We start from the raw sequence: 16870 nt of genomic DNA on the forward strand, positions 1-16870 counted from the left end.
ACCTAGCAAGAGAACATGGACACAGAACTTGGCTGGAGATTGTGGCTAGAGATCCTGGCAAGGCTGCTGATCAACTGAACGCTGTCTCCGTGTCATTCCTTCTTCGCCGACTCTGTCCACACCTTTGGAGACCCCTGGACCTGCTGGGGTTGGACCCCAGCACTGCATGGCTCAGAATATATTCTGTCTTGATAAGTATTTCAAGTACACTTGAAAAGAGTGTTTATATTTAGTTGTTAAATATAGTACCCTATAAATATTAATTATATTTGTTGAGATTCCTTAGCTGCTCACTCATTAAGATAGTTTTCTTTAAATTATTTGAGCAAAATTTTCTTTAATTCTCTTAACATATTCATAAAAACTACTGAGAAGGCTTTATGTGTTAAGTGCAATATCTTAAACTTTTCAGAGTCAGTTTTCCTGAACCACCTATTTTCCTGAATATGGTTCATACTCCTTGTTTCTCTGAATGTCTAGTAATTTTTGTTAATCAGTTGGACATTATAGGAAAAGATGATATAATGACTATTCAGCTGTATGCTTCTGCAGGTTGTTTTTGTTTTCTTAGTAGGAAGTTGGCCTGGGCATAAACTATACTAATAATAGAGGAATATGCAACCTGTACACCAAAGGATTTCCTGTTGGATTCTAGGTTAGGGCACATACTTAGGTTTAGGTTAGATCCCGGTGGGTCAGCAGGTGCAGAGGCAGACTACAGGTATTTCTCTGTCACATGGATGTTTCTCTCTCTAAAAATCAATTTTAAAAACTTCCTCAGGTGAGAATTAAAAATATATATATTAAAAAATTTTCAGATCTAAAATTTTATTTGGTTCTTTTTTAAATTTTATTTTTCATTTACAGTTCACAATGAGTGCAACAGCGGTGGCAGGAGCCTCTGTGGCAGCAATAAGGAGCAACGAGCTGAGTGGCAGGGAGCAGCATGCAGGCAGGCGGTAAAGAGCAAGGGGTCCCGAACTGCGAGAGGGGACAGGCCAGGCTGAGGGACCCTCCCACCCCCAGTGCATATTTTAATACAGAAGTATACTTTTAACATATTGTATTTATATATAATATAGTCTGTATTTTACAATTTCTATCTCTGAGAATTTTCATGTCTACTTCACTTTGTTGCCAATACCTCCTCTATCATCTTTCATCTTATAGTTTAATCTTTGTTGGGTATTTTTATATTTTCTACATGTAATAGATTTAATTTTAAAATATTTTTAGTTGGCATAACCTGTCAATACAAATCTTTTTCTCACAATATTATTTTGTTATACCGCTGATAATAGTCTATAGTCTCCAGATGTTCTTGTCTGCTTTTGTTACTGCTTGCTGTTAAATATATTTCTTTAACTCTCAATACTCTTGTGGTCACTAATTCTAAGTGTGTGGCTGATTCATACACTAAAGAATGTCAAAAGACAATATTTGAAGATAAACATTACCTTAAGAACATTTGCTCTCCATTTTCAAAAATAATAAAAATTAGGAAACTTAAAGGCTGCCATCTTCTTTTCAAAAAAGTCTTCTTTAAATTTATTTTTCTAAACAATAAGGTGTTTGTCTTCTTTTATACCTATTATATACATATATAAAAAATAAAAAGTTTTTGAAAATTTTTCTACTCACCTTTGCAAGGCCACAATCACATTGTTCACCTTTTTCCAATATTCCATTGCCACAAATATACTTTTTTCTTTTGTAAACTGGCTTAATAGGAAGGCTGTTATGAAGACATTCAAGACTAGAATTTGAAGCAAAATATTTAAACTCATCCAAGCTACAGGTACTAAAATCCTTTACACCCCGAGAGTGCCTAAAATATTAAAAAAAACATGGGTATAATAAAAATTATTGCTACATATTTCTACAGTTCTCCTGATGTAAGGCAATTTAAGAGAGATTTAAAGAGCATTATTTTTCATAGAAAACAAAATGCACATTTTCAAAAATATTAATTGCATTGCTAATATGTTTAATACACTTTTTCAATGTCACCAAGAAAATTATTGTAATGTAAAAACAGGAAGTGTTTTATACTTACTTACTTTCCCAGTGCCAAACAACTGAATTTAAAATTTTTGACTTCAGTATTTAATATACTTTAATCTATTTAATATTATTTTTATACTTTTTCCTATAAATGCCAATATGAATCACTTCATAGTATATTTATTAATAGTACTTACTACTCTTTATTAATATTAACTTTAATAGTATATTTTAGAGCTTTTTTTCTCTCCATAAGTGAACACTTTTCAAATAAAAATTAGTTGTTTGAGCTTTTATGGGAGGAGCAGTAGGAGTACCTGTCCTGACAGAATAAAAGCTGTTAGCACAAGCAATGAACGTGTTTCTCTCTTTCTCTCCCCTTCCTTTCTCCCTTCCAAAACATTTGAAAGAATATGATTTAAGAGACTAAAGACTGTGCCCTAAACCAGGGATTGAAAAACTTTTTCTGTAAGGAGCCGATAGTAAATAGTATCAACTTATATGCTGTAGACTCTCTTGGAACTAAGAAATTTTCCACTATAGTCCGAAAGAAGTCATATATAATATGCAAACCAATAAGACTAGATGTAATAAGATTTTGAAAAGGAGTTTTTAGGGGTAAAATAGGCAGGTTCAGGACGATTTAGGAATTAGGGGGCCCATGAGGGAGACCGGTGGGGCTGCAAAGCTGGGAGCTGCCAGAAGGCATAAATTTACAGAATAAGGGAGCTGGGAGCTGCCAAAAGGTATGCATTTACAGAATAAAGGGAGAGGAAGACACACATTTACAGAATAAAGGAGAGGAATCCACTCATTCACAGAATAAAGAAGACGGTATTAGGGAATAGAAAAATAAAAGGGAGAAAAAGAGAGAACACCACTTGGGGTTTGAGCTCTGAAGACACTATAGTGACCAATCAGAAGGGATATCAGGAAACAAAGAACTGCAGCCTTTATAAGCCTTAAGAAAGAGGGACTTGGTGGATCTCTCTCCCCCTCCCCACATGGGAGTCTGTGCTTGTTTCTCAATAAATTTCCACCTTTTTCCGTGGCTTCATTCTTCGAATCTACGTGGACAATAACCTGGAATATCATCTTTGCATCCTGCCCAGAGGAAAACAACACGTTCCAGTTTAATTCCTGTGTTTCAGTTTTATTTACAAATCAGGTAGCCCACCAAATTTGGCCCATGAATTATTGTTGGCTGATCTCTGCCCTATACTAAAATCTACTCAGTATCAGTTCTAACAAGCCTAATTCAAGCTCCGACAGGATCTCCAGAGGAGAACAAGTTGGAAATACCTTGAGCTTCCATATATCCATACAAGAGGCCCAGTGCACAGTGCACTAGTGGGGTCCCTCAGCCTGGCCTGTGCCCCCTTGTAATCTGGGACCCATTGGGGGATGTCAGACTGCTGGTTTCAGTGCGATCCCCAACCTACAGCCCCAAGGGATGTAGCAGTGTGAGAAGAGGCAGGCAGCCGGAGAGGAGGCCGAGCTGGGGCCAGGTGCCATGTCGCTCCGGCTCATCCCAGTCCCGCAGTGCCTGCTGCTGCCACTTGGTAGTGCTGCCACGGAGGCAGGAGAGGCTCCTGCCACAGCAGATGTGCTCGCCAGCCATGAGTCCAGCTTCTGGCTGAGCAGTGCTCCTGCTGTGGGAGCGCACTGACCACCAGGGGGCAGCTCCTTCATTGATGTCTTCCCCCTGGTGGTCAAAGCACATCACAGCGACTGGTCTACTGGTCCAGCGGTTGACCAGTCGTAACAGTCGCTTAGGCTTTTATATGTATAGACTAGCGGACCGGTGCACACACAAAAGCAAGCAAATAAAGTTCAAAATGATTACCCAATAGTTGAATTGTCTAGCAGAAAAAGAATCAATGTTTTTCAGAAGGAGGTAGGAGAGGCCAAGCTTTCTATTATAAAACAACCATATCTAATATGCTAATAATAATTAATTAATAATAGACATCAAATAAATGAGGAAATGTGATCCATACCCAATAAAAAATGCAATCAATAGAAATCAACACTGAGATTGCCCTAGTGCTAAAGTTGGCATACAAATACTTAAAAGGAACTGATATTATATATTTTAAAATTTTAAGAAAAAATGTTTAGCTAATTCAGAGAGATTACAGTCTTATACAGTGAACATGCAAGGGATAGTACAAATTCAATTTACATTAAATTGTAGAGCAAGGTAAACTAACTATAGTGGTAGAAATCAGATTAGCTATTGCCTGGGGCCAGTGTGGAAGGTAGAAGGACTGCTGAAGGTCACAAAAGAACTTCCTATAGAGGGAGAAAGGATGCATAGCCTGACTAACACTGTGGTTCAAAAAAATAAAAGCCTAATATGCTAAGTGTCCGGTCGACCAGTCAGCCATTCAACCAATCAAAGCATAATATGCTAATGATATGCTAAGGACATTCAACCACTTGCTATGACATGCAATGACCACTAGGGGGCAAACAGTCGACCAGTGGACGAGTAGCTATGACATGCACTGACCTTCAGGGGGCAAACACTCCAACCAGTAGGTTAGCTTGATGCTGGGGTCTGGCCAATTGGGCTAGACACGCCCTGGAGCCCTCCCACAGGGCCTCCCCAGCTGGCCAACCTCCTGTGTCCCTCCCCAGCCCCAATCATGCACCAGTGGGGTCCCTCAGCCTGGCCTGTGCCCTCTCAAAATCTGGGACCCCTCAGGGGATGTCAGAGAGCAAGTTTGGGCCCGATCCCACAGGCCAGCCTGAGGGACCTTATGGTACATAAATTTGTGCACCGGGTCTCTAGTTTATATATATTTCTCAAAAATCATAAACTTGTACAAAGCATGTCAATTTTATTATGCACAAATCATATACCAATAAAGTTGATTGCTTATGAAGTACATCAATAAAAACACTCAAAAATATGGTGAAACTATTCTTCTGAGAAATTATCACAAGGAAGACAAAATAAATTTATCTACTTTTTGTTTTTATAAAAACTTAGGATATCATCTATATCAAAGAATGAAATCTATAATAATCAAAGTGCAATATGCTAATTAGACCGGACAGCTGAAAGATCTTCTAGACATCCTTCCGGACGAAGCTACAGTGGCGGAGGCGAAGGCAGAGGCGGTTAGGGGCAATCAGGCAGGCAGAGGGGTTGGGGTGATCAGGCAGGCAAGCGAGCGGCTAAGAGCAATCAGGCCAGCAGGCGAGAGGTTAGGGGTGATTAGGCGGGCAGGCAAGTGGTTAGGGGCAATCAGGCAGGCAGAGGGGTTGGGGTGATCAGGCAGGCAAGCGAGCGGCTAAGAGCAATCAGGCCAGCAGGCGAGAGGTTAGGGGTGATTAGGCGGGCAGGCAAGTGGTTAGGGGCGATTAGGTAAGCAGGCAAGTGGTTAGGGGCGATCAGGCAGGGAGACAGAGGTGGTTAGGGGTGATCAGGCAGGCAAGCGAGCGGTTAAGAGCAATCAGGCCAGCAGGCGAGTGGTTAGGGGTGATTAGGCGGGCAGGCAAGTGGTTAGGGGCGATTAGGTAAGCAGGCAAGTGGTTAGGGGTGATAGGGCAGGCAGGCAGGCAAGCAGTTTGGAGCCAGTGGTCCCGGATTGTGAGAGGGGGCAGGCTGGACTGAGGGACATTCCCCCATGCATGAATTTCGTGCACCGGGCCTCTAGTTAAATCAGGGGTCCTCAAACTTTTTAAACAGGGGGCCAGTTCACTGTCCCTCAGACCATTGGAGGGCTGGACTATAGTTTTAAATAAAACTATGAACAAATTCCTATGCACACTGCACATATCTTATTTTGAAGTAAAAAAAAACCAAAATGGGAACAAATACAATATTTGTATTTTCATGTGGCCCGCGGGCCATAGTCTGAGGACCCCTGAGTTAAATAATAAGCAAGTGTCCTTAGCTAATTAGGTCAGTATTTGCTTCATTTACTGAGCATTTTTATAGGCAACTGTTATTTAGTAAAAAGTAGAACAAGTGCTTACTAGGAGCAAAAAATGAATATCAGGAAACACACATGTGAAATAAGTCAGATAGTTATTAAAATGATGAAGAACAAAAATAAAACAACATATTATACAAGGGAATAAAAGACACTATTTTAGAAGAAAGGACATTTAATTTTAAAAAGAACTATTGCCTGGACCCGGTCCATCCTTGCTGTTCCAAGGGACCTGGCATATATGGCATACTGTTCTTAATATGTCTGCTCACCTTCTTAGCGCTGTGTTTTAACCAAGATCACCTCTCCGAGAAAGGTTGTTTCCCCAGGTAGGGATTTTCCCCTGAAGTTAGGGAGGGAATAAAACCTCTTAACTGCCAGGCGGGTAATTAATCACTTTAACTGAACTTTCATGAATTTATTTGCGCTAATCTGACAACATATACCGGGAAGCAAATTCTCAAATGCACCTCACCTAGTAACAGCCAATCACCCCTTGGATCCTTATCTGTTCTCAACCCTTCAGAACCCCCAGAGTTCTAAAGCCATGGCATTCCAGAAGCTTCTTCCCAGTGTGAGTTCACAGTTTTATCCCTTGCATTAATAAACAAAAATCTCCTATGGCACTCTAGTTGGTTTTCCTCAATGGATAGGGCATTGGCCTGTGGACTGAAGGGTCCCAGGTTTGATTCCAGTCAAGGGCACATGCCTGGGTTGCAGGCTTGATCTCCAGTAGTGGGTGTGCAGGAGGCAGCCAATCAATGATTCTCTCTCATCATTGATGTTTCTATCTCTCTCCCTCTCCCTTCCTCTCTAAAATCAATAAAAATAAATTTTAAAAAAGAAACAAAATAAGTAAAAATATATTTAAAGAATATATTTATGCTTTTCCCTTAAGATTGGAAACAAGGCAAGGATATCCACTCTCACCATATCAATTCACATTGGGCTGAAGTTAATTCAAGTGTAATTAAGGAAGGAAAAAAGAATTACACCCAAAAAGATGGAAAAAAAATTAACTGTTCTTATTGATGAATGACAAGATCTTGTTTAGAGAAAATATTACAGAATCAACAAATAAAATCTCCTGAAACTTCTGAAGTATTTTAACTATTTTGCAGCACCCAAAGTCAATGTACTAAAACCAATTATATTTCTATGTACTAGAAAAGAGCAATTTGAAGGTGATAAGTAAACAATTTCATTCATAACAAAAAAAAGAATACTTAAAGATAAATGCTTAAAGATAAATTTAAATTATGAAATACAATTCCATTGCTGGAAAAAATTAAAGACCTACATAAATGAAGGCATATACCATATTCAAATATCAAAATACTCCATATTATTATAATACTCCCAAAATGGAACTATGCAATTAAATAATGCAATACTTTTTAAAAGCTCAACAGGATATTTTGTAAAAATTTAAAAGCTGATAAAATATATATTAAAATGCAAAGGGCCGAGATTAGCCAAAAGAGAACTATAGAGAAGATGAAAAAACTTGGATATTTGCACTACCTGATTTCAAAATTCAATATAAAGGTACAGCAATAAAGGTAATATGCTTCTGCATAAGTGTAGACATACAGATTAATGATATAAAATAGAGATTCCTATTAAAAATCCACACATATATGGTCACTTGATTTTTGAAAAAGTGGCCAAGGCAATTAAGTGAGGAAAACAAGTGGTCTTAGAATAATTGAAAATCCATATGGAAAAAATAAAAATCAACTAAAACACATATATAGTAATTTAACTAAAAATGTATCATAAAACTGATAAAGTGTACTACATCAAAATTAAAAACATGTTCTTAAAAAATGCATTGTAAAGAGGAAATTATGTATCTGATACCCAAAATATATGAACAATTCTTACAACTCAATAAAAGCACAAAAATATATTTTGTTTTTAAAAATTGAAAAAAAAATTTGAGTAAACTCTTTATCAAAGATGATATACAACACTATTAAACATGAAAATATGTTCACATTATTAGCTCCTTGGAAAAAGCAGATTAAAACCCATATGAGATAATATTACCTACTTACTAAAATGATTCAGATTAAACATACTGATGATATCAAGTCTTGGTGATAATGTAAAACAATCAGAACTGGCTACACAATTTGTGGAAACCAATGCAAAATGAAAACGCAGCCCCCCTTGTTTATTAAGCAAGAGAAAAGTATCATTAGTAATATTAAAATTAAAAGCTTTTTCTCCTTGCTTCAAAGTCTCTCTTTCTCAATGGGTCATGGTGTTATTTATTTACAATTTAATGTCTTTCAAGATAAATAAAATGTAATTAACATGAATTGTACATCTTCATATTGTACAATGCCAGTTTAAATGCAAATATCAAAGCATTTAACTTTAGGCAGAATCACTGAGATCACACAATTCATCTGGCTTGCTCCTAGAAGGAGCTTTCAAGCAGGCCAGAAAAAAAAACATATGTATATACATACATACATACATATATATATACACATATATATATATGTGTGTGTGTGTGTGTGTGTGTTTATGTATACACACACACACACACACACATACACTGAGTGGCCAGATTTTTATGACCGGCCAGATCATTATGACCACCCCATTAGTACTCCATAATAATCTGGCTACTCAGTATATATATACAAATCAGACTCTGGAAGGTAGGAAGAAGAGAGTTTACCCAGGTATGGAGGGCTTGGGAAGTGTTGAACCATTTTGGTGTGTTTCCAACGGTACTTAAAAAGACTATGTATGTAGTTGTTGGATTCTGTGTTCTGGAATTGTCAATTACTTTAGTTTGGTTAATGGAAATGTAAAAGTTCTTAACCAAACAATTTCTTTAAAGGAATATGTGTATTTAATAAAGAAAATTATCTTACATTGCTTCTGGTGACATTGTGCAAACATCTCCTGAACAATAGCAGGTATCAGTATTGTCAAAACTCAATCCCATATGAAGGCTAAGCAACTGCACGATGCTGACAGCGTATGACTCCAAAGATGAACCCTCTACTTGCTAAATTTAAGGAAAAGAAAATAATTTAGCTAAGAACCCTATTGTTATTTTAAAAAACACACAATACTTACTATAATAAATTAGTAAATGAAATTCATTTTTAAAAGGTATCAATGCATCCAAGATACCTATGTAGATGAAATTAGTTATATAAGCATTTGGATGATAAATTTGTTAAACATAGATAAATAAGCACAAAAGTTTAATTTCAAAATACTATTACTTAAGGACAAGAGCAGCTATCTTGGAGTCTTAAACACCACATTGTATATTTCATCTTTGAATTATTTTTTAAAAAATTCCTCTAATATTTTAATAATCAATTCTACATTTTTCTCTGTAGAAAGCAACCTCTGAAATAGGTTTCAATGATTTCTGCCTTCTGCTATTCATGTCCTTGAATGTAAGCTGCACTTATTGACATACTTCTAGTTAACTGAATATAGCAGAAGTGATGGGTCATCATTTCCAAGATAGGTTAGAAAAAGACTGACTTCTTGGATTCTGTCTCCTTTTCCTCACTTGGGGGAAAACCAGCCAGCTATTCTGCGAAGAAGTCAGCCTAATAAGAGGTCCACATAAGTTAACTTGGAAAAGATTTTCTGGGGTCTTCCACATGACTGAGCTTGGAAACAAATTCTCTCTGTGCTGAAGCCTGAGATTACTACAGGTCTAACTGACACTTTGATTTGCTCACTTAGCTGTTCCCAAAATCCTACCCCACGGAACTACATTTTTATCTGCTAAGGTTTGGTATAATCAGTTATATAGCAATCAATAGGTAGGTATTGTCGCTCTCCTTTGTATTATTTCCAGTTTCTGCAGTCAGATGTTTATAGCAGCTTTATTCATAATTGCCAAAACTTGCAAGCAACCATGGTATCTTTGAATAGGTAAACAGTTACATAAGCTATGGCACATTTCAAACAATGGAATATTATTCAGCACTAAAAAGAAATGAGTTATCAAGTAATGAAAAGAAATGGAGGAACCTCAAATGCATATTACTAAGTGAAAGAACCCAATCTGAAAAGGCTACATATTGTATAACTCCAACTATATGTCATTCTGAGAAAAACAAAATTATGGAGACAATGACAAGATTTGTGGTTGCTTGTGCTAGTCAAGCTCTGGCACAGATACCAATGTCCCTTTTGCTATCTGTGCACCTACAAGCCCCTTGATTTAAATAATATTTATAAGTTGGGGTCCCAAGTTCCAGGCCTAGTAATTCCTATAACACAACAGGGCTTCAGCATCATTATAATACCACAGAGCCACAAAAACAAGACCTATATTAACACAAGAGGGTATCACCTTGAGGGTATCCACATCTCAAACAACATTACCTTGGCTCAGGATCTAACTGCTAGAAATGACATTGTGAAGAGAAAACCCTAAAGACCTCACCAAAAACTACTAGATTTAATAAATAAATTGGACAAAGTAGCAGCATAGAAAATTAACATCTAGAAATCAATGGCATTTTTGTACACTAAGAATGAGCTCTCAGCAAGAGAAATAAAAGAAATCATGTACCACTGCAACAAAAAAATAAATAAATAACCTGGGAATTAACCAAGTGGGTTAAAGACCTGACTCAGCAAACTATGGATCACTGAAAAAAGAAATAGAGGAAGATACAAACAAGAGCAAGCATATACTGTGTTCATAGATAGGAAGAATTAACATCATTACAATGTTCATACTAACCAAAACCATCTATAGATTCAATGCGAACCCTATTAAAATACCAATGCAGGCTTGCAGACCAATGGAACAGAACAGATACCCCAGAAATCAACCCACACCTTTATGGTCAATTAATATTTGACAAAGAAGGCAAGTGCATGCAATAGAGTAAAGAAAGTCTCTTCAATAAATGGTGCTAGGTAAATTGGACAGGTACATGCAAAAAAATGAAACTAGACCAACTTATACCATACACAAGAATAAGCTCAAAATGGATAACAGACAAAATATAAGTTGTGAAATCATAAAAATCCTAGAAGAAATCACAGGTAGCAAAATCTCAGACATCTCTCATAGCAATATGTTTACCAATACATCTCATAGAGTAAAAGAAACAAAGGAGAAAATAAACAAATGGGATTACATCAAAATTAAAAGCTTCTGCACAGCAAAAGAAACCATCTTCAAAATGAAAAGGGAACGCACTGAATATGAAACATTTGCCAGTGATACATCTGATACGAAGTTAATTTTCAAAATATATAAAGAACTCATTTAACTCAACAAAAGGAAGACAAACAATCCAATTTAAATAAAAATGGGCAAAGGACCTGATTGGATATTTCTCTAAAGAGGATATACAGATGGCCAACAGACACATGAAAAAATGCTAAAAGTCACTAATCATCAGAGAGATGCAAATTAAAACTACATTGAGTATTACCTCACACCTGCCAGAATGGCTACCATCAATAAATAACAAACAAATAACATGTACTGGTGAGGATGTGGAAGAAAAGGAACCCTTGTGCACTGCTGGTGGGAATACGGACTGATACAGTCATGGTGCAAAACTGTATGGAGTTTCCTCAAAAAATTAAAAATGGAACTGCCATTTGACCCACTTTTAGACTATATCCTAAGAATCCCAAAACACTAATCAGAAAGAATATATGCACCCTTATGCTCACAGGAGCATTATTTACAGTAGTAATAAGGGAAACAACCCAAATGCCCATAAGTAGATGAATGACTAAAAAAATCTGTGGTACATTTACACAATGGAATACTATGCACCTTGCTTTCTCTCTGAGATTGGACGGTCTGTTCAGTGTTTCACACCAGGAGATTTTTGTACTAAACAAAATAAGCCACTCAGAGAAAGACAAATAAAAGTAAGGCTCTCTTAACCTTTTTGACAGCATGGATGGACTTGGAGATTTTTTTTAATGTTTTCTTTCTTTTTATATTTTTCTATTGTTTAAAGTATTAGATATATCTCCCTTTTCCCAGACTGACCTCCCCCCCGCCTCCCTCCCCCCAGGAGCCTCCAGCAGCCCCGCAACAAAGGCGCCTTCATCCCGCTCAGCACTTGGGGAAATTCCAGGAGGTGCTGGGAATCTAGACCGACGCCCAACACATACTTCTTGTTTCTTTTACCCCTTCCTTGCTTTCTCTCTGAGATTGGACGGTCTGTTCAGTGTTTCACACCAGGAGATTTTTGTACTAAACAAAATAAGCCACTCAGAGAAAGACAAATATCACATGTTCTTACTTATATGTGGAATCTAATGAACAAAATAAACTGATGAACAAAAATAGATCCAGAGTCATGAAAGCATGGAAAACACTGACAGATACCAGAGGGATTGGGGGAGAGAGAGTGGGAAGCGATTAACCAGAGAACTTATATACATGTATGCATAGCCCATGGACACAGGCAATAGTGTGATGAAGGCCTGGGTTGCAGCAGGAGCCAGGTAGAGGGGAACAAATGGGGCAAATTGGGGGACATCTATAATATTCTCAACAATAAAAATAACTTAATTAAATAAAATGGGCAATTAAAACCACAGAAGGCAAAAACAGAGAGGGGAAATTTAAAAAAAAACAACTATGAACAAGAACAATGAATAGAAACAATTCAATATCTATTTATTAAAAATTATCAACACAGTATGTAGAGAGAGAAAGTGCCACAACAAGAAAAAGGCTCTATGGGACAAGTCTACAGCTAAACGTGAAAAGCTAAAAGTTTTTCTTCTAAGATCAGGAAAAAGACAAGGATGTGCTCTCTCACCACTTTTATTCAATATAATATTGGAAGAACTAATTAGAGCAATTAAGCAAAGGGGGAAAGGCATCCAAATTGGTAAAGAAGTAGTAAAGATGTCACTATTTGCATATGACATGCTATTATATATAGAAAACCCTAAAACTCATAAAACAAACAAACAAAAATGTTAGGAGTGCATATAAGCATAACCAATGGATATAAGACACTGGGGGATAGGGGAGGCTAGGGTACTGTCTAGGGCGGGGGGAAAAAATGGACACATATGTAATACCCTTTGTAATAAAAAATTTAAAAAAATGTTAGGAGTAAAAAATGAATTCTGTAAAGCAGCTGGATACAAAATTAATACACAAAAATCTGTTGCATTTATGTACACTAATAAACTATCAGAGTAATTTAAAAAAAGAAGCTCATTTACAATTGTAACATAACTGAAAATATTAGGAATAAATTTAACCAAGCTGGTGAAAGATCTCTGCTCTGAAAACTATACAATATTGAAAGAAACTGAAAAGATATCCCATTAATATTGTTAAAATGTCCATACCCAAACTATAGTATAGATTCAATGCAATCCCTACTAAAAATTCCAATGCCATTTTTCATAGAAATTGAAAAAACAATGCTAAAATTTGTATAGAACTACAACAGACCCCAAAAACAATCCTGAAAAAGAACAAAGCTAGAGGCATCACACTTCCGGTTTTGAAACTATATTACAAAGCTATAGTAATCCAAAAGTATGGTATAGCCCTGGCTGGTGTGGCTCAGTTGGTTGAGTGTCATCCTGTGCACCAAAATGTCATTGGATCAATTCCTGGTCATGGCACATGCCTAGGTTGTGGGCTCAGTCCCTGGAAGTGGTAGTAGCAAGAGGCAAAGCAATCAATGATTCCCTCTCATATGTCTCTTTTTTCTCTCTCCCCATCCTCTTTCTCTAAAATCAATAAAAACATTTTTTAAGTATGGTATAGGTAAGAAATAGGGCCCCAAAATAAACCCCTGAAAATATGATCAACTAATATTTGACAAGGGAGTCAAGAATACTCAACTGAAAAAAGATAGCCTCTTCAATAAATGGTGCTGAAAAAACTGAATATTTACATGCAAATAATTAAACGGGACCCTTTATCTTAGACTGCTCACAAAAATTTACACATGAATTGAAAATTAAAATGTAAGAAGTGACCCCAGCCAATGTAGTTCAGTGGTTGAGCACTGACCCAGAAACCAAGGGGTCACCAGTTCAATTTCTGGTCAGAGCACATGCCCAGATTGCAGGTTCAATCCCCACTAGGGGGCATGCAGGATGTAGCCAATCAATGATGTTTCCCGCCCATTGATGTTTCTATCTCTCTATTCCTATCCCTTGAATGAGAAGAGTTAAACCAAAAAAACTTATATACTTGTACACAGACACCTTGGGGGGGAGGTAGGGGCTGTGAAGACTGGGGTAAAGAGGGGTAAATGTGAGACATCTGTAATACTAACAACAATAAAAATTATACATTAAATATACATATAAGAAGTAGAATCATAAAACTTTAAAAAGAAATGGTAGTAAAAAATCTCCTTGACATTGGTCTTGCCAATTATTTTATGGATATGATACCAAAACCACAAACAAAAGCAAAAATAAACAAGTGGAACTACATCAATAAAAAGGTTCTACACAACCAAAGAACTGATCAACAAAATGAAAAGGTTACCTACAGAGTATGAGAAAGTGTGCAAATTATATATTTGATAAGGAGTTAATATCCAAAATATAGGAACTCATATACAATTCACTAGCAAAAAACAAGTAATCTGATTAAGAAATGGTCATAAACCTGAATAGACATTTCTCCAAAGAAGATTTAAAATGGCCACCAAATACACTGAAAGGTGCTTAACATCAATAAACATCAGGGAAATACAAATCAAAGCCACAAGAAATATCACCACACCTGTTAGAACGGCTATTATCAAAAATACAAGAGATAACAAGTACTGGAAACGATGTGAAGAAAATGGAAGCCTGTTTCCTGTTTTAGGAAATATAAATTGGTATAAACAGTATAGAAAACAGCATGGTGGTTACTAAAACTATTAAAAATAGAACTATCATATGGATCAGCAGTTCCCCTAATTGGTGTAAGGTATCTCCAAAAAAAATGTATACACACTTTAACAGCTGATAGATTAATTTTGAAAATGAAATGTATTTTAATAAACTCTGCCTTTATAATTATTCAATGTGTGTGTATACATTTGGGGGGGTTACCCTACATCTGAAGAAAATGAAATCTCTCTCAAATAGATATCTGTAGGCCATATTCAATGCAAATTATTCACAATAGCCAAGATATGGAAATAACCTAAATGTCCCTCAATAGATGAGTGGATAAAGAAATCGTGATATATCTATATCTATAATAATAAAAGTGTAATATGCTAATTAGACCAGACATCCTTCCTTCCAGATAAAACCGCAGTGGTCAGGGACCACACAGAGGCAGCAGAGGCCCCTGGCCACAGCAGCAGGCACGCTGGAATCAGGGCCAAGGCCCTTGCATGAATTTCGTGCATTGGGCCTCTAGTATATGTATATATGTATGTATGTATGTATGTATACATATACATACACAAACAATATGGATGAATCTTGAAGCAAAGAATGGATTGGTGGTTGTCAAGAGTTGGGACTATGAGGTGGGAAAGAGTAAAAGTAGTCTAAGGGTACAAACGTCTAGTTTCTGGGGATGCAAAGTATAGCATAGTAATGAGAATTAACAATACTGTATTATATATTTGAAAATTTCTAAGAGAATAGATTTAAAGATTCTTAGCACACACACATATACACACACAAATAGTAATGATATGAGATGATGGATGTGTTAACCTTAGGTTTTGTGGAAATAATTTCTCATATATACATATATCATATCATCACATTGTGGACCTTAAACTTACATAATGTTATAACAAGTACATACCAGAAGTGATTTTAAATCTTTTTAATCTGTCAATGGCAATTTGCTTCATTGTAGTTGCTACTAAAAGTTAACCAACTGCACAAATTGCTCAATATGAAAATCACTGCACACATCTTTTTCTGAGACATTCTCAAGTTAGTTCCCTTTCCTAGTTTTTAAATAACTTGTGACAAATGGAATATAGCACTTTAGTTAGAGCTTATTCTTACTTTCCCCAGAAAACAGTGGATTGTGAATATTTGATAGCTGTTTTTTCCTATAAGTCTGCTCCTCCAAAGTATAAAGATTTGAATGCAGTAATAAAATAGTTAGCATAAAATAGAAAAAATGTCACTTAATAAAAAAGCTAATGAATGTATACAAATTCTTAATTTTGAGAGAAAATTTGATATGTTCAATAATTAACATTATTGAATATATAATAAATATTGATGCAAGCATATCACTGTTCAAAACAAACTTTGACTTATATTATGATCAGTTCAACTTATAGTTGTTCTATTTTTAATAGCAATTACATACAGTTTAATTTTTATGTTCCAAAATCAATACTAATAATAGACAAATATGTGTAAATTGACTGTCCCTCCACGATGACCACAGCCAATCAGGAGTGAGTATGCAAATTAACCCAACAAAGACTACGGGCCTGTGGGCAGCGCACACTTGCGCAGATGCAGAGCAGCCAGGGGCAGGGCGGGATGCTTGCGTCATCACCATGGCGACAACTCAGGCATTCCACCCTGCCCCCAGCCACTTTGGGCCTTTGGGCAGCGTGGGAAGGCGGAAAGGCGTCTTCGGGCCAGAGTGAAGGTGGTGCTGGCAGCCAGGAGAAGTAAGTCCTATTCTTGCACAAATCTTCATGCATTAGGCCTCTAGTTAGTAATATAAAATACTATTAAAGAATGAGTAAACTATGTAATATATTTATTCATTCTTTAAAATATTTAGGAAATTTTTATACATGAAAATAATGAGAACAAACTGGATACTAATTACATACCAGAGCAACTCCTGCATCCTCGTTCTTATAACATATTTTTCCAGGAAGTACGGCTCCTTTAAAATGAATTTGTTTCTTGAAGCTAAAAATAAGGATTTCCTCACAATTGCATTTAAGAGTGGTATTATTGGTGTT

At 36.4% G+C, this 16870-nt stretch overlaps 1 protein-coding gene across 1 annotated transcript in view; it reads right to left on the reverse strand.

Moving 5' to 3' along the window:
• Positions 1-16870, reverse strand: part of LOC102757815 (disintegrin and metalloproteinase domain-containing protein 5-like) — an 80431-nt gene that overhangs the window by 38895 nt on the left and 24666 nt on the right. The window contains exons 8-9 of the mRNA XM_006765643.1: positions 8846-8982; positions 1642-1828 (exon numbers count right to left, since the gene is read on the reverse strand). Of these exons, the coding sequence (XP_006765706.1) occupies positions 1642-1828; positions 8846-8982 (324 nt within the window). The remainder of the gene's footprint in view (positions 1-1641; positions 1829-8845; positions 8983-16870) is intronic.

Source organism: Myotis davidii, unplaced genomic scaffold (assembly GCF_000327345.1).
Source record: "Myotis davidii unplaced genomic scaffold, ASM32734v1 scaffold93, whole genome shotgun sequence".
Lineage (NCBI taxonomy): Eukaryota > Metazoa > Chordata > Mammalia > Chiroptera > Vespertilionidae > Myotis > Myotis davidii.